This window comes from Dermacentor andersoni, chromosome 4 (assembly GCF_023375885.2).
Source record: "Dermacentor andersoni chromosome 4, qqDerAnde1_hic_scaffold, whole genome shotgun sequence".
In the NCBI taxonomy this organism is placed as follows: Eukaryota; Metazoa; Arthropoda; class Arachnida; order Ixodida; family Ixodidae; genus Dermacentor; species Dermacentor andersoni.
The window spans coordinates 85,021,817-85,045,593 of NC_092817.1; the positions used below are offsets into that span (position 1 = coordinate 85,021,817).

The window sequence follows — 23,777 nt, forward strand, 5'->3', positions numbered from 1 at the left end:
CTGGAATCTTATTTCGCAACAGCAATTGGTTTCCTGTGCAGCTTGCACAAGGAATCCGACTGTAATTAAGAAATTCAATCCCGATTCGGCTAGATCGCAATAGAAGGTGCTCCCTGTGACTGGAGTATAACTTGGTGATAGTATAAGTCAAGTGAAGGGGACACTGCATTGTCAGTAAGGTTTGATGCTCACCTAATGTAGGAATATACTTTGCAATGTATCACCTTGCTGTGTTGCCACTCTCAAATAACTGTTTTTCAGTCAGTTGCAAAAATAGGTACTCAGCCTTGAAAGAAAAAAAAAATTTTTTTTTCTTAGTTATTCTTCAAAAAAGAACAAGAAATGCTTTGTTTCTTCGTGGCACACATACGGTCTCTTCTGCCCGTTTATTCGGTATCTGTGTAATGAAGTAGTTTGGCTGCATGGCTTCACAGTCTTTTACAGGGCTAAATTGGAGGGCTATTCATGTTGGTATGTACCTATGGCAGATAGCCACTGGTGCACAAATGAATGCCACACGCATTTAAGACCTGTTTTGTCAGTTATCGAATAGCGTGTGCATACAATTTAAATTTATAGGTTATGCATCACAACTTAGCTTGAATACTCAAGCCATTGAGCTAGCTTTGTCCTTTTGCAGAACAACTGACAGCAGTGTTGGTTCATTTCCTACAGAACAAGGACTACCCGTTGAGCTGGTCAAGGCAAGATTACTCGAGGAACAACTTTGATTCATCCAGTCGTCGCTCAGCCACTTTAATCAAGCCACCAGAGCCCAGCGCACTGGAGATTTGTGCAGAACAGGTGTGTTAATCTCCACCATTTAACTCTCTCAACCTTGCCAGTTTCTTTGAGATTGTGGGAAGTGTGTTTCAAACTGCACTTGTAGCAGGCACACTTAGCAGGCGATGCGTTGGAAGTGATGGTGACTTTTCACACAGTCTGTGACTTTTCAGTGTCAAACCATGACAAAAAGAATAGTGCATTACATAATGTCACATGTATACGACAGGTGTCAAGTTAAATTTGACACGATGGTCACGCAGTTCGGTTGTACTGAACCTGAACACTAAAGCATATTCCCTGTCATGGTGGCTAAATGCTGGCTGTAGTGTTCTGCTGAACACATGGTTGTGGATTTTAATCTTGGCTGCAGTAGTCCTGTCGCTATGGGAGCAAAATGCAAACATGCGTGTGTAGCAAACTATGGGTGCATGTTACAGGACCTTTGAGCAATCAAAATAATCTGGAGACTTCCACTATGGCATCTCTCATAGCCTGTTGTCTTTGGGGTGTTGTACACAGTTAAAGAGTATTGTCACATGGTTGGGGTGGCACGCTGGCAGACATGCAGGCAGTTACAATGAAATGCTTTGTCGGGCAGAGTTGCATCCACTAAGCAAATGTGCAATTCGGCAATGACACTGCCAGGATTTGGCACCCTATTTCAAAGATTTCATAGTGCATTATAGAGCAAACGACAGTCATCATGAATAAGGGATAATACATTACACATATCCCTTATACATGTGTTAATAATCGGCAATTGTTCCTAAGAGTGTCCATTTGCCCTCTCTGGGATTCACCTCCAAGATTCCACAGCTGCCCTTCCAGAGAAATGGGGAAAAGATAAGGCCTATCGTAGTAAATGTAGTGCAACTTAATCGCAACTAAGTAATTTATGATACATAGTTTCATAAACAAAGTGTAAAAAAGAAGTTTTGAGAGGTTCCGTGCTTGCATTTTTCATGCTAGTTATCAGCTTTAGCAGCTGCAAAATATGTGAACGTTAAATTAAGCTGATTTCTTGCTTAGTGCTAAGGACTTTTGCTCCCACGACCTGGTCCACTATCTTGATAGCCAGCTTCATGGTGTTATTTTTGCAAACACAGCTTTCCTGGTGTGCCTGTGTCTTCATTCCTGGGGCTGTGTATCATGGTTGTCATTGAATACTGCCACATAGGGGACATGTTACATTCATGCAAGTACAATTCATAAAGGCTTATGTATCATCTCACAGATGCGCCTCCAGCAGAGTGGGCAGCTGAGCAAAGACGAGATGGAGGAACTTTCGAGCCGAGAAGAGTCCACTGTGTACAGCCAAGCCATCCACTATGCCAACCGCATGGCCGCACTCCGGGTGCCGCTCGACGCCTCCCGGCGAGCCGCCCCTGCAGACGTCGCAGCTGACGGGCGCTCTAACTCTAACAGCATTGTCACCAACAGGTTCGTCCTTGCACTACACAAAAGAAAGGCTGGACATTTCAAAATGCTTTGCAGATAAAGTCAAACCTTGATATGACAAACACAAATACAACAAATTATTGGATATAACTAAGTAAGTATGAAATGTTCCTCAGTATGTAACAGATATATGTTTGTAATGAATATCAGATATAAGAAACATATCTTTATGTCAGATACGACCTTATTATAACAAAGCTCAACTAGTATGCTTATCAGCATGAAAGCAAGAGTACTGAATGTCTTTTACATGACTGGGGCTGTGTTTGTTTATCAACTAACTGCATAGTGTTTCCCACCATTAGTTTTCTTCAAATCCTCACTTCAAGTCCAGTTTGCATGAATCCAGGGAAAACACGGGGAATACAGGAGATGGAAATTCAAGATGGATTTTTACGCTGGCATGTCAGACGCCCTTGACACGCCGGCTAACACGCGTGCGTTGACAGACCGGGGTGAGGGGGGTGGTGGCCCTGGCTTTGACCTTGTGCACAGCATTCCTTTACTCTCAATTCGACACGCTAACACACCTTCCCTCGTTTCCGCACCCTCCTGCCTCACACCCTCTCTCCTTTAGAAGAACCCCACCTATATATACTGTGGCGAGGAAAGTGTACGTCGCCTTGAAGAAGACAAGTCCACTTGTCGAAACGTTGGCTCCTGCATTCACCTTGTTCACGTTTTGCTCATCAGTTTGCATGAATTAAATACTAGAATCCATGTTTTGTCACTTTAGAGCAAATTCTTGCATTAAGAACCCACTGGTGAACAAAAATGGCAGGGCTGTAATGAAACGTGAATAGTGGGAAACAAAGTGGAGCACAGTTATTTGAAAGTTCTGTGTGTTATCTCTGTGCAAACAGCTGCTAATCAGCTGCTAAACAGGTACAAAAATGAAGTCTGTGAATTGAACACTTCAATGTCACACCCACAGGCAAATGTGAAAGGGTGAAATGCGCAGTCTTATCATGCGCTTTCCTGTTTGCATTTCATTCCGGCATTCATTTCCCAACGGTCAATCTCCCCTGTTGCAGCGTTGCAGAGACGGACAGCGCCTGTGACGGGGAGAGCGGCTTTGGAGAGGAGGAGGCATGGGAATTGGTGGGCGCCGGCGTGACCAAGCTGGTGGGCCGCTTTGTGGACAAGGTGTGCCACGAGAGCGGTGTCACGGAAGAGCACGTGCGTGCCCTCCACCAGATGGTGCCTGGCGTGGTGGCTATCCAGCAGGAGATGCTCGAGGCTGTCCACAGGGAGAGCAAGCGACTGCCCCCGATCCCCAAAGTGAGTCCGTGGCTGGGGCTTTAGCTGCAGCTATGTCTCTGGCCATTCCTGCGTAAACGAAATTTGAAATGTTCAACCTCTCGCTTCATTTAGCATATAAATCAGATCAGATGTGGTGCAACTGTCTGCACAAATGCGGCACAATGCCCACTGCCTCGCAAAGCTGCAAAAAGTCGGCGGTTATGGTTAGTAGATGCTTTGTTTTTGTTTACAATTCACAATGGCATTTTGCCGTTCCAAGTTTGGGCTTTTTTCGATGAAACAACAAAAAAATGTTTGGACCTCTTGGTGCTCGTGTGGCCGATGCTGCAACCGTAACGGCAAGACCTTTGCAAAACGCTGGCATGCCACAGTAGTTTATGCTTGCAGCGAACAAGAACGCTTCACTATCATATGCAGAATCCGCTCGTGTCTCTGTGTTTCGCTGAAATTAAAATATATCACATGATCTCGAAAAAAAGATGGCAGCTGATGCACTCATTGTTTCCAAATAGTAGGTGATCAGAACCGGCCGGGCACTCTTTCGATGGAGCTACAACGCCGCATTTTGTTCTTTCGATGAGGTTCTTTTAACAGAAACTCACACTTAGATGCTGAAAAGTGTCTGGAACATAAGTGAAGGTACTAGATATCCTATTTTCGGACCAAAGGGATGTCAAATCGTAACTGCTGACACCAACTACAGTGTCAGTAATTCTTGTGCATTTTGAAGGGTGGATCCGCATATATTGTAATGAACTACTCGTGCAATGACCTCTTCTTGCGAAACTATCGAGCTCATTATAAACGGTTTTGACTGTGCTGCTTGATACATGACATATTACCATGATACATGCTAGGCTCAGTGTGCGTGCACTGCCTCTGCGCGGAACCATGGCAGATTTGCCGCAAAATCAACTTTTTATCTTGACATCATTGTGCTCAGTGCTTGAATGAGCAGCTAAATTAATGACACAGTGAGAAATCAGGCATTTAGATAGTTCAGTATTACCAGTGCATGACAAAGCTAATGCTGCAGCATCATTTGGTAAATAGATGTAAAAACACTTTCATGGCTTGATGGCTTATTTTCTTAAGCCTAACAGTGTCCGAACAGGTGATCTCTAATAAGAAAGAAGAACAACTAATACTTTCTTCTCAGCATTAGATGAGGCTAAGTGAAGGCTGATATTGCCATTTATTTCTTGCTTTCACGACTGAGAGCAAGTTACAAAGGTGAACTCGAATCAAAGTAGGCCACCTGGGTACACTGCTGCCATGTTGTTAAGCAATCATAGTTACTGATGGCAACTGATGTGGTTGTTCGTCTGCAATATAGGATGTGTGTTTACACAAGGCTTCTCGCTGTAAGTTATCTGGGCAGTATATAATACCATATTTACTCGCATAATGAACCCACTTTTTTTCCCGAGAGATATGCGCAAAGTTGGGGGGTGCGTTCATTATGCGGGGTAATATTTCTCGCAATATCTTTTCCCGTGGCCACCCCTAAAAAAGCCAGTTTCACCCAAAATGCAAACCATCGATTGCAATAGCAAATGTGTAGACAGCTACATGAAGTAAGGGTAGTAGTTTGATCAGCCGTATAAACTTGCAAACATTCCCTTCAACGCAAACTGAGTGGCGAGAATGCAGCACGCGCAAAGGTATGCGCCGCCATCGACTCGGCCCCAGACGCAGATCACTGTGAAGATAGGGTGCGTCGCGGCCATGCATTGCGCAGTTGTTGCCAAAGTAAAGCGCTGCCCTCCCCCCCCCCCCCCCCGACTCTCCCTCCTATCGGCACCATGCACGCGATGGAAGATGGCGTGTTCTCTTCCCGCTTTCTTTCCTTGTATGCGGGAGATTGAGCCGCTATTGTAGGCGCCCCTCGGGCGCACTTGTGCAACACGCAGTTGTTGCCAGAGTACAATGCCCTCCCACCCCCACCCCCCTCCCCCCAGGTCTTTTGCGTGACGAAAAACAGCATGCGAGATTCAGCTACGATTGTCGGCTTCCCTCATGCACTTTCACTTACACCTACACCATGCGGCACGGCGACGACGACGATGATGTTGATAAAAATGTGCCTGGAGTGTCCATATAATTGCTATCATAATAAAAGTATGAGACACGATAAGATTTGGAGTCGGACACAGCGTCACAGTTACACCCGCCGGGCGCCATATCGGATGCTGAATTGTACCATGTGTCTTTTACTTCACGTCTGCAAGTTCAGGGTGCGATCATTATACGAGAAAGAAAAAGAAAAAAAATTTCTTGATTGGAAAGGGGGGGGGGGGGGCTGGGTTTATTACGTGAGTGCGTTCATCGTGCGTGTAAATATGGTAAATCACGCAAAGATAAAACAGTCATTCTTTTCATTCATATACCTGTCGCCAGTTGCAGAGCCTTTGATGTGTGTTGTCACGCTTCTTTCAATTTTATCTTTTGCTTGTTATTAGCCCAAAATGCTGGTGCCGGGCTTGCTGCAAGGAGAGGAGCTGGCCATGGAAGGGCTGCGGTGCTACCTCATCCCAGATGGCCGCGAAGAGGGCACCGGAGCACCAACTTTGGGAGGGCCCTCACTGTTACCTGCAGAGGGTGCCATATTCCTGACCAACTACCGTGTCATCTTCAAGGGAAGCCCCCTCGACCCATATGGTGAGCTGTTCACCTTAGCAGTGCCTATATTGAAAACCAACAACTGTCCAGGCCTATAGACTCGTATAGAATATGTAAGTACACCTTGTGTAACGAACAGTAGCTGTGTTGTTTCAGGCTTCTCAACAGATTGTGTCCTTGTATCAGTACCTCACTTAACAGCAAGCATGTTGGCATTGAAGGAAATCAACACTGTGTTACATTTGGTTAGGATTTAATTACTGATCTGTTATTTCAAAATAAATGCTAATCTAAATGAGCATTTATTTAATTTAATAAATTTAATTAATTTAATTTAATTTAAAATAACCTGGCAATTCTTAACAATGGGTAGCCAACCTTCTTCAAGAATGACCGATCCAGCGCACTCGTCGTCACCATGATCTTCGTGCACCTCATGTCTATGGCAACCTGGTTCGCAGACACCGAAAGTCATGGCAGTGACTACGTACCAACCTACATCTTTTTAGGCTGTCCTACACAGTACACACAACGAAGGGGTTCGTTGCACTAACTGGGATATCTATAGTGCTACAATTGAGGGTGAGCTAAATCAAGCAAAACAAAGCAGCTCTAAACATCTGAAACCACCTCGGAACTCATTCAACGGCTGACGTTCAGTATGAAAGGCTTCGAGCAATGCGCCGTAGAGCTGAGAGATGTGCTCATAGGACACTGTCTGTTGATGACATTCGTGACGCTAGGCGAATGCAAAGGCATATCCAGCGTCACCTGGACAAGCTAGACAAGAGGCAATGGCGGACCTTTTGCTCCAAACTTGACCCCAGAAAACCGCTGTCAAGAATATGGAGCAATGTGCGCAGCTTGAAAGCCCTGCTGACTCAACTGCATCCTTTCAGTTCTATTGCACTATCCCGTAACAGCAATGAGTTGGATGTGGCGGAGTCTTTCTGCTCCAAGATCACTGCTGCAGCGGTGCTTGCAACTTTTCCCCAAGCAGCACAGGAGGTTTCAACGACAGTGGCCACTATTGAAGCAGACGACCCTTTTTTGATTATGGAGCTACTTGGCATGTTGGAATTGGTGAACAAGGCATCTCCTGGTCCTGACTGCGTCAGCTACACCAATTTGACAGTACTTAGGCGACAAGGCAAAGGTGTGCCTACTTACCATATTCAATGCAAGCTGGGAGAGTGGCCGTCTTGAACCTTGCTGGAAATGAGCTCGTGTTATCCCTGTCCTCAGGCCTGGCAAGTCTCCAACATACATAAACTCCTATAATCCAATTGCGCTTCTTAGTTGCGTGGGAAAGCTTATGGAGAAGATGGTATTGATGCACCTGGACTGGTTGCTGATGAATGTGAATGTCCACCCTCCGCAAATGTCAGGGGTCAGAAAGGGTTGCAGCAGCATAGTCAGTGTGATCAGCCTTGTCAACTGTGTAAAACTCAACAAAGCTGTACATAACATCACTATTGGCGTATTCCTAGACATCAAGGGAGCGTTTGATAATGTGATTCACGAGGCTGTTTTATATGCTCTGGAGTCATTGGAGTTGGTGGTCGTATGTACCGCTGGATCTCAGGCTACCTCACTGATCGGGCAGTCTACATATCCACAAAACATGGTGACACAGCTCTGCACACAGTGCATCGAGGAGTTCCCCAGGGTGGTATTGTAAGCGCGACCTTATTAGACTGGAGAAGTGCATTCCCACGTTGATTGAAATCTCTTTATATGCAGATGACATCTGTATATGGAGCTGTGGTAGCAACAGACGTGCCCATCAAACATGATTGCAGAAAGCTATAAATTCTATTGCAAATTTTCTATTTGCACGAGGTCTAACAATGTCACCAGAAAATTGTGCCACTATTGCTTTCACTAGGTGGGATGTCTCACGCTACACGTTAAAGGTTGCACACTCTCCCATTCGGTATGTGTCAAGTCACGAGTTTCTGGGTGTGACAATCGACAGACTAATGACGTGGACACCCCATATCCGAATACGAAAGAAAAAAATGGAGTATTACGTGAACATCTTCTGTATGCTATCAAGCAACACTGGGGGCTGCTGCATAAATTCTCTGCGACGCATGTATATGGCTTTCTGTGAAGGTCTCCTATGATACAGCCTTCCAGCGTTACAGGGCATTTCCCAAACCAACGTAAGGACACTCACATGTGAACGAGCAAAAGTCCCTGAGGGTGTGCCTCGGCCTGCCTAAAAACACAAGAAGTGTAGCAACCCTTGCAGAAAGCAGACGCCTATCGGTCGGTTCTAGTGCTTCTGCAGCAGGAGTTTCTTCGAATACACACGCGCTTTGCTGCCAGAGTGCCGGGTCATACACTTTCTTCAGGCAGCAGTCCTGTAGTCCGGTGCTTGCTCCCGCTGAATTATCAAAACCCTTCTATGCCAACGGAACCACTGTGGAAAATTCCTTTGTGGTCCATTGTCACTTTTGTTTCTGGGTTCAAGAGCAAGAAAAATACTCCTGGTCCAGCGCTGACATATTTTGCTCTAGAGCATGTTAACACCAGCTACAGGGCTCACCATCATATTTACACTGATGGCTCTGTTATGCCTACATCACCTGCTGTCGGTGTGGGGATTCTGTCTACGGGTGCTACCATCTCTGCCACTCTCCGTCACTGCACTTCAGCTACAGTCACTGAACTAACTGCAAGGTGGGCGGCTTTTATTTACATCCAGGGTGTCTACTAACTGGCAAAACCGGGAAAACCGAGGATTCTCAGGGATCTTGAGTAGTCTGGAAAAACTCAGGTAAAACTCAGGGAATTTGTGCCTCTATCAGGAAAATTAGCTGTAATTTTATTGACAGGCTCGAGTAACAGGCAGGAATCGTAATGAATCGTCTTTGACGTCCTGTCGTCGGCTGGAGGAGTTGCCAGTGTAATGACCAACTTTCTGGATTCCCGATAATTTGGACGGCTTTGCAGCACCACCACGTACTCCATAGAGTCAATGTATCAGAACGTCTTAAATTTCAGATTCATGGACTCTTTGCCATCCGATTCTACGGACGTTTTGCCGTGACCGCAGGTGCGAAACGGCATTAATCAAAGCCACCACCACTGCCATTTTGATTACCTCGCCGCCTCGAACCGGCAATCTTGCACGCAGATCTGCTGGCAGCCGTAGCCACCACTGCGGCAACGCTAGGCCTAGCTGCTTCGACGTTCGCTATGAAGCTTTTTGCCGTTGGGCGCCGTGTCTTTTATTTAAAGAATTCGCTGCTGTCAGCGATGGCACGGACTCCGCCGTTGTGGTCCTCGCGATTGGCTTAGAAGCTTGGAAAGCACAATGCGTTGCATAAGGCCAATTCCCAAAAGTCAGCTTCACCTGTGTACAGAAATGTTACTTTGTGAAACATACACAAAAGTATTGAAGTGAAGCTTAACAAGCGTGGAAAGGGGCTATTGCCACGGGAAAGAGTATGTATTCCTTAATTATACACTCATGCACCCTGTATTTCCTGTCACAGTACGAGCACCGATGTGCCTAATACGTGTACCGACAGGCCTTCAGGGCATTTTCGAATGTGCCTGTGGCGGTTTGAGCCCTTAAGGGCAGTAGATGACATGCATTTATTTTTTCCAACTGGCCGATTTTTCAGATGTTTTCGCGGCCCCTAGGGAGTTAGAAAAATCGGATGTGAACTGTGCCACTGACGAAGAAGATGCTTCGAATGGTCCGTGGGGCGAACGAGTGGGGGAAGGAAGACAAGAACAGAAAGGGCTACGTATTGAGGAATGAACGGGAAAGGAAGCGTGCTGCCACCGTTTTGAAGGAGCTTGAGCTCAAAAAAACAAAGTGTTGGCTGATGCCGAGATGCAGGTGTCCCTCATCCAAACCAGTATAAATTCTTTAAAGCAGTGAAACACAACACTGAGGTGTCGTGCGCGGGCTGAGAGTATGTCAGAACAATTGAGGTTGATTTACAAGCTGTTGAGAGAGAATCCTAATTGTGACAAAGTTAGGGCCTCATACCACTGAGCTTGCTATCAGTTGATAGAAATAGCTCATATTCGAAAATATTTGCTTCTGTATGTATCTCCTTTTTATTCGTGTTTGAGGATGTCCGACTCGATTTGCATTTTTTTTAAAGACATTTTATTTGATGTGCATTTTACTAAGCCCTCCCTTCTATTTTCTTTTTGAATAACATAAACACTACTCCTTAGTATTGAAATTGGATTAGGTCGTTCTTTTTTTAAATATTTTTCATATTCTTACTAGAGAGTGACAGCATCGGGCAATATGGTTTCAGCCCGTTTTGACATAAAACATAGTTCTGCATCACTCCGACAATTTTGCAAAGACACTCAGGGAAAACCGGGAAAACTCAGGGAATTTGGACATGTCAACTTAGTAGACACCCTTTACATCATAGAGCAGACAGCCGAGTCTTGGGTCATCTTCACCGTCTCAAGAGTCCCTGCAGTCCCTGAAGTTGCCACACTGCTGGAAGAACTCGCAATGGATATCAGACGCCTATGCAATTAAGCCTGTGAACTGCATCACAGCGTTGTGCTGCGATGGTTACCAGCCCACTGGGGAATACAAGGCAAAGTCCAGGCTGACCATGCTGCCAAAGCTGGACACGACACTTCGAGAAAAATGGTCCGGATACCTTTCTCGCAAAAAGATGTGGTGACACTGGTACCTGCACATGCTTGGCATTTCCAGCCATTGGACAGATGCCAGCTACCAGTACGGACCCCTGTATGATATAGATCTATCATGCAACTTTTTCATGGCGCGAGGCCTCAATAGACAAGACCAAGCATGCCTTCACCGCATAAGACTCAACGTGGCCTACACAAACTACTTCAGGTGTAAGATTCAACTCACGAACTTGCCAATATACTCTGAATGTAACGTCCCTGAAGACCTGCGACATGTCTGTGCGACTGCTACTGCTATGCGTTAGAGAGGGAGCCTCTGAAGGCTTCACTGCACCTTCAATGGGACTCGAGCATGGCACTACAGCACATTCTCGGTCCATGGCAAAGTACCACCTGTGCATTACGCACCACGAAGGCACTGCTGATGTTCTTGCGGGACACGAGGCTTACCGAAACTTTGTAAATATCTCTATAGTGTATCTATGTGTAAGTGTGTGTGTGTGTGTGTGTGTGCGTGTGCGTGCATGTGTGTGTGTGTGGGACTGTGTGTGTGTGTGACTGTACGTGCTGTAAAGTGTTTATCACTGTATATGTCATGATCATCACCTAGCACCTGGAGTAGCATGTCAGGTCAACATCTCCAGCATACCATGAAAGCTTGTTTCTGTCTCTCTCTCTCTCTTTTGCTTTTGCACTGTGGCATCTGGATTCATAGCTCTGCAGTAATGTCTCCAAATCTAATCTTTGCATTGCAAAGAATAGTGCCATTCTAACCTTGGCAAAGAATGGCACTATTCATGTAAAAGGGTGAGTCAAGCTGACTTTGCTTGAAACGATAGCCAACTGGACCTGCACGCACTGGATTGTGTGCAAGGCTTATTGTCTGCTGCCATTTTTCAGGCACTTGTTCTCATTGCCATGCAAACAAACTAGAAATTTTTATCTGTATGAACCAGGAGCAGTGCTGCCACTTCACATGCACTTCTGCAACTTATAGCAAAGGCTGATACAGTAGACTTCTGTTAATTCGACTCCGGTTAATTTGATTTTCTAGTAAATTCGATCCTGACCGAAGGTCCTGACTTGGGCCCATGCATTTCTATGGGCCAAACTTTCTTTAGTTTGCCAGATAATTCGAACTTGACCAGTCAACATGCACGTGCCTGTCCCCTGTGGTGGCCCCAATAGCATTCCCTTTAGTGGTAGTGCCTTTCTTGGCTGAGCTTAGTGGACAGCGAATGTGTTGAATCCAAGTCATCTCCTGTCGAAAACGGCTATTGTTGGCCTGGCCTAGGAAAATTTTAAAGCAATAATGTTAGCTCACAATGTCTGATTACGGTATTTACCCACTTCTAGCGTGTGCTTTTTTCTTCCCCAATAAAATTGGGATGTTAATTGCCGGTGTGGTACAATTGGATACAAAAAAACAAAACTGCATTTGCGGTGGGTGTTTCTATGCTTTACCGCACAACATGGCTGTACTTCGGCGAAGCTGACTTCAAAAACTTGAGAAAACTGATAGCATTGTGCAATACATATGAGACCCTTACCCGTTTTTCTTACTAAACAGTTGGGTATGCAATAGATTTCTACTCTGTTTAGAAGCTTGAATGTTATTTCAGTGTTAGTTTTCTACTTTGGACACATAAAGAGCTTGCGCATTTAATTTGGAGGCCTGTTAGAATCGGGCAAATACTGCCAAATGTATCATTTGGCATATTTTGTGCATCTTCTTTAATTCAACCTGCTGGATAATTCGATCAATTTCATCTCTCCCACCAGGGTCGAAATAACAGAAGTCGACTGTATAGGTATAGCACTTTAGTTTCGTTGATGACTTGCATGGCGAGGATTTTTTACTTATCCATTTACACAGTTTGTGTGGTTCACATTAAATGTGCCACACAAAGTGTTAGCAATGCTCTCTTTATGCAATAATTTATCTTTGTTCTGTGATTCATGTCCTGAATTGCATGGTTGATTCTTGTGTGCACGATACAGCGTGTGAACAGACAGTGGTGCGGAGCTTCCCAGTATCAACACTGACAAAGGAGAAAAAGATAGCTGTCCAGTACCTGCAGCACCTGGAGCAGGTGCTGCCTGAGGGCCTCCAGCTGCGCTCAAACACCTTCCAGGTACTTGATGGAATTCACAGAAACTAGGGTTTAGCTATGTTAAGGGGGCTACTAGAGGGGCCAACATTGATTAACAGTCCCTTTAAAACTCCCCTGGTCAAAACATTGGCTCCAGAATAAGGCTCCCCTTGTTTGCCTATTGTTAATCCAGTTCTAGCCTTTATTTTCTTGTGGCCCCTTTGGCTTGTTCATAAAGGTGAAGGTTTGAAAAGTCACAGAAGCCAAGAAAAGCATAGGCAAATGGCAAAGTGTTTCTGTCTTTGTTACTTTATGTATTACTGTAGTATTTCTCATTTCCTGTGGTGATGCTCTTAGCAGTAGTATTGTACATATTAGCTTCTGCTGTATTGCCTCTCAGGCCAAGCACGAAATTACATAAATAAGTAAAACTTGGTACAGCTAGTATGGTGGCGCATAGACATTTTTGGGCACTTGCCTGCTTCTGCAGCTGATGAAGGTGGCCTTTGAAGATGAAGTGACATCTGAGAGCATCGAGGCCTTTCGCAAGGTGCTGGGCCGGGCCCACTGCCCGCCCCACTTATTCCAGCTGTTTGCCTTCAGTGGTCACATGGCCACTCCTCCGACACCGCTGCACAAGAAGGAGAAGCATGCCACGCTCACGTGAGTGGGCTTGCCCTTTCCACCTTGAGCCTGTTTCACATGCTGTTGTTCTATAGTGTGAAAGGCTGGCTTACCACATTGCAGCTTTGAGTGAATGAGACTACAGTGGCCATCAATTTTTCTAGTTGTGAGTGTGTGCTTATGCTGACATGTTAATGCGTACATCGCACCCTGTTGCCCTACTGCCATTGATGTCATTGCCATTAAGTGCATACTCATGGCTGTCACAATTACTGTGCATGAAGCGTTCTGTCCCCTGCGTGGCCAGAAACACTGACATATTGTCATTTAGAAAAGGCTTTGCATTTCAGCATGCAAGAGGGCAAGGGCTTGTTTAACACCACTACGCAATGTCTTCTGTTGTGAATTATGCTGCATACGAGCTAAATATCAAGCGTGAGAGAAAGACAGGACAAAAGAAACAACTGGACAAGATGAGCACATCTCCAGTTGTCTCTGTTGTCCTGTCTTGTTTTCATGCTTGCTTTTTAGCTGTGGACATGTACCAACTAGTCCAACCTGTAATCTTGAAAACTAAAGAGGTAGCAGACTGTATGAACAAGAAGAGCACAAGACGAGCAAACTTCGTCTTTCTTCTTTGCCTTCATCTGTCTCAACTGCTATTAGCTTAGTTTTCAGCTCTGAACATTCAATACTCAGCTCGGGCTTCATTTCTTCAATACATTATTCACTGAACGCATTTAAAAAGATGCAAGGTGGAATGATTGTGAAGCCCATTGCTGAATTTGTTGAAAGGTTGGATCAAGAGAGATGCATATTCCACTCGCTAAGGAAATTTGGCGAGTGGGACCACCAGCAAAGAACATTATTTATTAGCAGTGGTCAGTCTGACTTAGCAACTGTGAACTTGAATTCATTTTCTGGTGTCAGAGTCGCCTTCGGACACTGTAGAGAAAAAAAGGGCATTGATGCATAAGAAGACGAGGTTCCAGTTTGCTCACACAGTAGGTATATACCTCATTACGTTTTTATCGGAGAAAGAGTGCATGGAGCAATCCAGCTCTAGCATCAAACCTCAGTGAGAGAGACAGACATAACAGGAGATGCAGAGAGAGAAATTGGGATTATGCATATGGATTAGCTATTGTTGTCATGTCGTTAGCTGGAAATTAGAGTAGTCTTCTTTAAGTGGAGGAAGCTGCAAGCTGGGCTGACATATCTTTATGTGATTGTTCACTGCAGTGTGAGCATAGTGCCCAGATTGGGCACATGGATCAAAAACATCAAAAAGAGTGCTCCAATAAGATAACTCTGAGATACAGAAAACAGGAGTCTGACTGCCTGCAGAGAGTAAGTGAGTAAAATATATATACAAGGGAAAGGGATGTGGCAATGGAATTCTTGGACTGGCTTCCTTTCATGTCATGGATTTGGACAGTGCCTGCTTGGGACTATTTAATGTTTTGTTGATAAAACAAGGTTACATTGCATTCTAGAGAAACGAATAATTAAATTTAGTGAGTTTTGTGAACTTCCTATGCACAGAAAAGGCCAAAACATGCGAGAATACTTTGAAGCCTGTGATGTAACATTGATGTGTTAAAAAGCAAACTTTGGCTTTAATTTTCTTTGCTAGTGCAGTCAAGCCTTGGATGTAAGGAATTACTGGATGTAACAAAACAAATATAAAACTTTTCTTGCCGATGTTACCATGTAATGTACGTATGCTTATAACCAATATAGAATGTAACGGAGGCCCATTGAGGTCTAATGAAATTCAACTGCAATCTACGCTTTTCTTCCAGATAAAGTGTAGTTTTGAAAGAATGCTTCACCAGTCTTGCTATTTAGTGCTGCTTCAGGGTACGCTGTTGTGAATGCAAGCCTTGGCGGGCACGTTTACAGATGTTGAAGTAGAAGCAGAGGATGCAAGATCATCTTTTCCCATTGAACAGGGGCAAGGCGAAGCGGCAGCTGCTGAAGACAGCCATGCGGGCAGGCTTCAAGCCGCGCCCTTCATCACGCAAGCAGAAGTACGTAGTGCAGGGGCCCATGGCAGCCAGGACCCTCCCGGCGGGGGCACGACCGCCCTACGACCACGAGGCTCCCGACCGGCCCCTCACTTTCCTACAGGATGATGATGGCTCAGGTGGGTTAAAAAAAAAACTCGCAGAATAAGGGACATTGGGCAAGCACGCATTGTCCCTTGAAGAGACACCAAATGGAAACATTTAGGCGAGCTAGATGCTCGTGTACTTATATTTAGTTGCACGTTAAAGAACCCCGACTGGTAAAAATTCATCCAGAGTCCCTTACTGCGCCATCCCTCATAATGCACTGTGCAGTTTTGGGATGTTTAATCCCACAATTTAACGTAAAACAAACACAGACAAAGGAAATTAAGTGGACAGGACATGCTAATTCTCAACTTTAGAGTTAGCCCGTATCTCTTCTACTTCTTTTAATGCAAAAGCATTATATGGCTCATGAAATATAAAATACAGTGGCATGGCCAGAAATGCTGTAAAAAGCCATGTGGTTGCAGGCAATCAAAGGGAGGTGCGCGCCACATGGCCCACTGGGTTCCTTCAAGCACCACCAGATGGCGCTCACCTCCGCGCATCTGCGGCAGCGGTGGCGCCGGCTTTGTGGGGGAAAGAAACAAAACCAGAAAGCTCATCTTCACGCATAGGATTTGCTGCAAGCATTTCCCAGTAAAGATTATGGTTGCGTAAGCTGAAGTTGGCAGAAAGCAGCAACTGTGTGGCTGGTCTATATGTATACTCGCGGCGCTGCCAGTCGATGCACTGATTTCAGGGAGTTCTGTCGTGCGTTCCAATGGATGAACCTTCGACTTCATCTTCTCAGTCAGTAGCTGTGCCTGATTCATTTGAACATCCACGGAAATATGCGAATGAGGCTGAGGCATCGTTGGAGAGATGTCGCAATGCTTTCACATTCATCCGCATAAGGACACCTAAGTACCCTTGAATTTTTCTTTGTCCGTGTTCTTTAACACTTCTTGTTCTACAGCATGAATGCACACTCCTACAGCATGAATGCACACTCACCCATCTGCCAGTCAATTCTACCCTGCACGTCCCTAATGGATGATGTGCAAAATCCTTTAAGTCAGCTGCCCTGCAATGCCTTACACTAGTACAAAACATTTGCTCAAGGACACCATATTTTTTTTCATAACTGCATAGCACCGAGGGCGAGAGGGAATGCACAGGTACAGATGCATGCTGACGTCTAGAGGTTTGTCAAAGCAAGCATCCCTCCTTTTTCTATTTTTATTCACAGATGACGCCGAATCTGTGCCACCTGTGCCACTACCAGCCGTCCCACATCTTCCACACCGATCACTGGAGAAGATGGGTGACACTGTGTACAGCCGAGACTGGCAGAGGCTGCACCTAGGTGCACTGGGTGCAAACTCAACTATGTCTCGGGGGCGCCCCGAGGGCTTTCGCATTAGTTCTGTCAACATGGGCTACACCGTCTGCCGTAGGCAAGTAGCCATAAGCAGCACTCTGTCTTACAAGAAAAGAAAAAAGATTTTAATCTTAAGACATCTAGCTGTCTGTTGCCTGTGTGTTGTCATACAAGCTGTTTTAAGTTGCGTCACATAGTCTCCTTCTCACTCTAAAGTAATAGATGCATGCTGTATTGGTTTGGGTGTACCTCAAAGCGCTCTTTGCAAATTGTAGTTTTAGTGAATGGTGTCAAGAGCTTATTGTGTGTACAAGGTGTCTGCCACTGCTGACAGCCCATGCTGAAAATCAACTGTAAGGTTGTAAATGAGTAAGGCTGCAAAAAGAACCTGTCCAGGGATATTAATGATGAATTCTGGTCAATATGGAACGCGTTATCTTGCTAAGAATAAAACAACTTGCATTCAACTGATGGATCTGGAGTGAATTCAAAGGTACCAGTGGATGTTGTGGATCAAGTCACTCCACGACAGAATGCACTTTTTTGATCATATCAGGGTGTGAGTTCTTGCAAAATGTCTGGGACATGCCTCGTCAACTCTGCTTGGTGAGGGGATGGGTTTGTCAGGCTTTAATGATTTTTGTAAGAGTCGGCTTGCCTATGCTGTACTTTTTCTGATGATGGCTGCATTTTTAACTGATGCGGGGTTTCATTGGCACATTTTACTTTGAGAGATTTTAATTTTAGATTGACAGCTTTAGGCCAATGTCACTCATAGTCCACTCCATTCAGAATGTGCGGGCTTGGGCAGTGCGGAGAACAGTATTCACATTTTTGATAACTTGTGTTGCAAAGACGTGAGTTTCACACAGTCAGGTTGGCTGAAAAGTAATGAAGAAGCCAAGTGGACGCAGTGTCATGTTTCACTCGGTTGGATCGGCAGTGAAGAAAAGAAAGAGGCAGCATTCTTCCTGTGCAGCCAGTGTGCGCACTGTATAGGGATATTGCTGAATGGCTGTTTGCAACCTGTTACATGTCCGAGCAGAGTGGACTATAAATGTTATACTTGTAAAGCTGTCTGATGACTATTTATGACAAATAATGCGACACTGGGATCACTTTGGTCCCTTCACAATAATAATAACATAGACTCATAAAAGTTAGGCAACAGTTGGGGAGTGGACTGTGTTTGACAACTTTAATGGCAATAGCGCAGTTGCAGAGCAGTTTGTTTCTTACTGTGAAATTTGAATTTGTGACACTGGACTGCTAGCGCAGCGATTCAGATGACTCCTCTAGGTTAAACAGTGGAATTCATCGCAAGTTATGCTATGTACCATATGTCATGTTGTAAGAAATAGAAATTGGGTTGTGTAGCGTAACCTTGTGTAGGTACACAAAAATTGAAACTGTACCTTTTCATTCAACCTTTGCATAGTTCTGACTAATCGTGTATAAGCCACCAACTATTCAACTGTAATAATGCCCTGACCTTGGTTCTGCATGAAAATTCTTGCTTTCATATTTAATGGGGATAATTTGAAATAATTGGGGCGAGGGTTCTTACATTGGGCCTTTTGTTGTGCAGCTACCCAGCTCTCGTAGTGGTTCCTCAAAGTGTTCCTGATGACAGCATCCGCAAGCTGTCTCGCTGCTACAGGCATGCAAGGTGAGTGCATCCTCTCAAGTTGTACCTTGGCACACACTCTGGCACTCTGCAAGCAGCATTTATTTGATTACAAGCTAGTGCGTTACTTTGGCCACAGTTTTGTATGCAATGCTTTTAGGTTACTGCATCAATTGTTTAACTGCTGTGTGGCTTGTTAGTCAATAATCTGACCCAGTGGCCTAGTAGATGCAAAGTTGCACACACACACAGTATGTGTCTGCATCGTCAAATTCTCACATATAGCATATTCTAGCTTCCTGTGGTAATTGACAGGTCAAACCTGATTAAGAGTGACATATTTGCAAATCAACTTTCTTCATAAGCCAGCTAACTCACCGTGGTGGCTCATTGGTCATAGTTTTCTGCTGAGCACTAGGTTGCAGGCTTGATTTCCCAACCACAGGACTCCATTTCAGTGGGAATTAAATGTGATAGCATTTGCGTACTTAGGTACAGGTGCAAGTTAAAGAATCCTGGGCGGCCCAATTTAGCTTGGACACCTCCATTGCAATATTTCTCATAGCCTCAGTGTTGCTTCGGTACATTAAACCCAATGAATGAATGAATGAATGAATCACCAAATCAACTAACGAATCTAAGTGATTGCTTGTGCTGTAACATACAAATAGTTAGTTAGTTAACTATGTATGTTAACTACCTAAAATAGGTAGTTAACATACAAATTTTTCTGCTTATTTATGAGTGAATGTGGGAATGCATATGTCAATGCGTAAATAAGCTAAATGTCTTTTTGTTGCATATGTGCCTTAGTGTGTGTTTGGTTTCTTAAACTTGATGCCTTCCTTACACGCAAAAAAAAATGCAGGTTTCCGTCAGTGTGCTGGCGTCACCCAGGCACAAAGGCGCTGCTGATTCGGGCCAGTGGCTTTCACGGCAAGGGCGTGATGGGCATGCTCAAGGGCCACCCGACCACCTCCAGTGGGTCTCCCTCCTCTTCTCCCCTCCTCTCTCCCTTCCTCATTGTGGGCCGACTTGTCGGTCAGTCCACAGCGCTGCAGCACCAGTCGCCATCCTGTTTGCTGAGTGAAATCGATAATTGGATGACATTTTGTCAGGCTGGGAAGTAAATTCATATTGCAAACAGAAAATACAGAATGCTGACCAAAGGGTGTTATCTGAGGGGCTGACATTTTGGCTTCCACATGGAAGCTCTGTTCACTAAGCCTTAGTGGACAAGGCTTCTGTGTGGAAGCTGTAACGTCAACTCCTTTGACAACACCACTTTGGTTGGCGTTTAATTTCTCCTGTTTCTAATATGAGTCGAGCTAAACCTGAACAGTGAATGGTGTTGCCTGCTGTGGCAGATAATTGACAATGGTATTTCACTGTTGAGCATGAGGTCATGAACTCTATTCTCAGCTGCAGCGACCATAGCACATTAAAGTTGGAATGCAAAAACACTTGTGTACTGAGCTCCTTGACCGGCTATTTTCCCCTAGGGGGTCAAAATTAATCAAAAGCTCTACACTGCAGCATCTCTCATAGCTGTTTCAGGATGTGAAACATAAAAAAGAAGAAAAAAAAATAAAGAAAGAAACCTGCCTTGGTTGCTTAGTGGCTATGGTGTTGGGCTGCTAAGCACGAGGCTGTGGGATCGAATCCCAGCCACGGCAGCTGCATTTCGATAGGGGTGAAATACGAAAACACCCGTCTACTTAGATTTAGGTGCATGTTAAAGAACCCCAGGTGGTCCAAATTTCTGGAGTCCCTCACTATGGCATGCTTCATAATTAGATCGTGGTTTTGGCACCTGCATCCCCATAACTTAACTTAAACATAAAAAAACCCTAACCTAACCTTTACTGGCAAGTTGTTAAGAAGGCACGCTGGCAAAAACGCAGCAAATGACATTGAATAAGACGAGTGAATACATGCGACTTCTGTTAATTGACCCTGATGGGACTGACAAAATTGATTGAATAATCTGGCAGGTTGAATTAAACAAGGTGCAGAAAGCCAAACCACACCGCTGATTCATTTGGCAGCACTTGCCCGATTCTAACACGCTTCCATATCAAATGCGTGCCCTTCTTCTATGTGTAAAAAGTAGAAAACTAACATAGAAATCACATTAAAGCTCCTAAACAAAGTAGAATTGTAATGCGCACCAAATTTTGTAAAAATGGGCAAGGGTGTAATATGTCTTGCGCGGTGGTGGCTGGTTTCCTAAAGTCAGCTTAGCTGCACATTTTAAAGTCTGCTTAACCGTAAACAGTCGTAAATACCATAACCAGATATCGTGAGCTATGGTTATACAGTCGAACCCGGCTATATCGAACTTGCAGAAAAACGGCTATCACTTCGATATAGAGCATAATTCGATATTAGCCAGCTAAATAATTGGATGTCATAAAAGCACATACCATTTATAAAATCACTTTATTGATGAAACTAGCTCAGTTTCGCATGAAATAGTCCGGCATTTTCTTCTGCTTGGGCAATTTCGCTGCCTTTCGCTGAGGCCGCAACCTTCCGCATTCGCGCAGAAGCACCGGACTAGTGCGAGCACGCCAATCACTTCGGAGGATATGGGCAAAGGACCGTTGTTGCTTTCCTCATTGTGCCCACTTTCACTTGTGCTCGGTACGATGTTGGCAATCTAGTCTTCGTTTTCGGGCTCTCCAGTGGTCGCGACACCATCATTTGCACTCACAAAATTGTCTACCGTTGATTCGTCAACAGCTTCCGGAAATTCTGACAGCTCGCTCCAAACTTCGGCAACAGCGGCAACGGCTTCGTCGCATTCATCAGAATTTACAGTCATTACCAAGCACGCTTCCGGAAGCCGGCACGGCTGAAGCAATGTCAGATGAACCACTCGTACACGGCCGTGCGTACGCGTCGGGTGCCACGAGCACTGGGTCGCGAGTTTGGTCATTTTAGCCCTAATCACCCCCTTATTCTTCAAGATCAGGCTGAGAGTGCTCCTCAGAATCTTGCACACTGCGGGGACATCCAACTTCTCACCGTGTTCGACCCGATTCATGATTTCGAGCTTCACGATAAAAGCCGAATTCTGCTGCTTCGTCATGGCAACACTGCGGGAGAAGGCCCACAAGGCGCACATACAATGAACCAGAAAAGCAGCGAGACAACTCGCACTTTCGCCATCTTGCACGACGAGGGCATAAGAGCCTTTGATTGGCTGTCTGAGCAAGTGCTGTGGGTGGGCGAGGATCATTTTTTGCAGGGGGTGTCGACGCAGCATGGTCATGGTAAGGAGAGCAGTTGGATGGAGCCGTGCCACCGGGTTTCCCTGCCATCGCGAGAAAAAGCCAACTTCTGGGGGCACTTTTCCGACACTTGACGTTTGATATATCGGGAGTCGCTGCTATTTTTGTTCGATGTAAGCGCAATTTTTGCTATATATCCTCATTGTGACTATACCTTGTCCAGAAATTGTTCGATATATATAATAATTTGATGTAAATAAGTTCGATATAGTCGGGTTCGACTGTAGCTCGAAAATCATCCTAGGGAGACAGAAAATAAAGTAATTTCGATGGGAGGGGACATGTGGTCATCGTAACCCTGTCCCTAAGCTCCGCTGAGACAGATGCTGCCACTAAAAAGGTTGCTGGTCAATACTGGTCAAGTTCGAAATATTCAGGGAAGGTGAATTTTAGGATCGAAATAACGAAAGCATTGGCCCATAGAAATGCATGGGCATAGGCCGGGGCCTTCAGCAGGGATCGAGTTAAGGCAAAAATCGAATTAACAGGAATCGGATTAAGGGAAGTCTGCTGTATTGCCAAGAATCAACCCTTTACTTATTGAATCTTGTTGTACATTGTGGAGTAACCCTAGTCTTCATAAGCATTTGAGAATATGCTCACAAATCCATTATACATATGTGTGATAATGACAAGCTAGTGTCGGCAAGAGTGGCTGCAGTACTCAGAACACTATGAATGAGTAAATGAGCAAACAAGTGGACAGGCGATGATAAAGTTCAGAGATGGAAACTCATTATCGGTTGAAGTTGTGCCAGCAAAAGAGAAGTACAGCTTGGCGGATATAGTAGTGACTATTGAGATAACAGTCCGTGGTTGGTGAATTGAATTTCATGACTAACAATAGCCTCCCTCCTCCATTTACTGAACATCGTTGCGTATTCTGGATTGTTGGGATTCGGTATGACAATTCTTGAATGCATTAAGTGTATTGCCTACAACTGATAAAGACATGCCCATTTCGCTGGAAGCTTATAGCATAGTAACACTTTTGATACCATGATTGCATCTTGCGCAAGAATGAAATATTGAAGCAGAGATAAAGCACACTAGACAGCAGTAACAGCATGGCAAAATTTAGAGATCAAAAGTATAAACAAAAAGTGTACGCTGCAACATTCAGCCAAAAATTTCATTTTCAAATCTTAGCTTGAGTGCACTGCTGCTTAAATTTTAAAGGGTGATGTTGAATGTGTAAAAAGAGACCTCATACGAAAGTTCACTTCTGGTATACCTAAACTGGCCTAATGAGCAGGGCATGAAAGTTTTAATTGACACACAACCATTCTAAGCATCTTGGGTGTTTTTAAAATTTCTGTGCAGGGAGCGGAACATGATTTCATAGGTGTCTCTCAGTCCTTTGTTGTTCCATGCCTTGCAGAGGGTTTTCTGCTCGCATTTTCTTGTTTTGTGAGCACACTGGGCATTTTAGACTTGCTTTGTAGCATATTTTTATACTGGCTGGTATGCACAAGCATGTCAGACACCAGATTGTGCCGGTCAAACTGTAGGGTGTCAGGCTTTGTACCCTGAAACCTTTTTTTAGAAGTTTGGGTGGTCTGGCGACTCTCAATTGTTTCAGATGCAGAAAAACGCAATGCGCCTTAAAGGGACACTAAAAGCAAATACCAAATCAAGCTAAAGTGATAGATTTGAGCCAGAGAATCTCTAAGGCATCAATATTATCGTGAACAGAGCCTTAATAAACAAGAAATTGAGGTAAATGCAGGGCATGATTAGAGACTCCCATGGTACATTCAAGCACTAGCCCGATTACGAAAGCACTCCTCAGTTAAGTTCTGTCACTAGTACTCAACTACCCGTTGCAGAAAACATCCTTGTATTGTACTATAAGATGAAATAAAATGCTACTTGTCCAGTTCTATTTCATTTTCAGAAAAAAGAACTAATTGAAATTAC

At 44.6% G+C, this 23,777-nt stretch overlaps 1 protein-coding gene across 5 annotated transcripts in view; it reads left to right on the top strand.

The window, feature by feature from the left end:
• Positions 1-23,777, top strand: part of Sbf (SET domain binding factor) — a 160,577-nt gene that overhangs the window by 100,022 nt on the left and 36,778 nt on the right. For all 5 annotated transcript variants that reach the window (XM_050183387.2, XM_050183385.2, XM_050183386.2 and 2 more), the window contains 10 exons: positions 676-804; positions 2,021-2,226; positions 3,279-3,525; positions 5,970-6,168; positions 12,781-12,914; positions 13,363-13,535; positions 15,452-15,645; positions 16,803-17,010; positions 18,523-18,603; positions 19,430-19,542. In XM_050183387.2, coding sequence (XP_050039344.1) covers positions 676-804; positions 2,021-2,226; positions 3,279-3,525; positions 5,970-6,168; positions 12,781-12,914; positions 13,363-13,535; positions 15,452-15,645; positions 16,803-17,010; positions 18,523-18,603; positions 19,430-19,542 — 1,684 coding nt within the window. The remainder of the gene's footprint in view (positions 1-675; positions 805-2,020; positions 2,227-3,278; positions 3,526-5,969; positions 6,169-12,780; positions 12,915-13,362; positions 13,536-15,451; positions 15,646-16,802; positions 17,011-18,522; positions 18,604-19,429; positions 19,543-23,777) is intronic.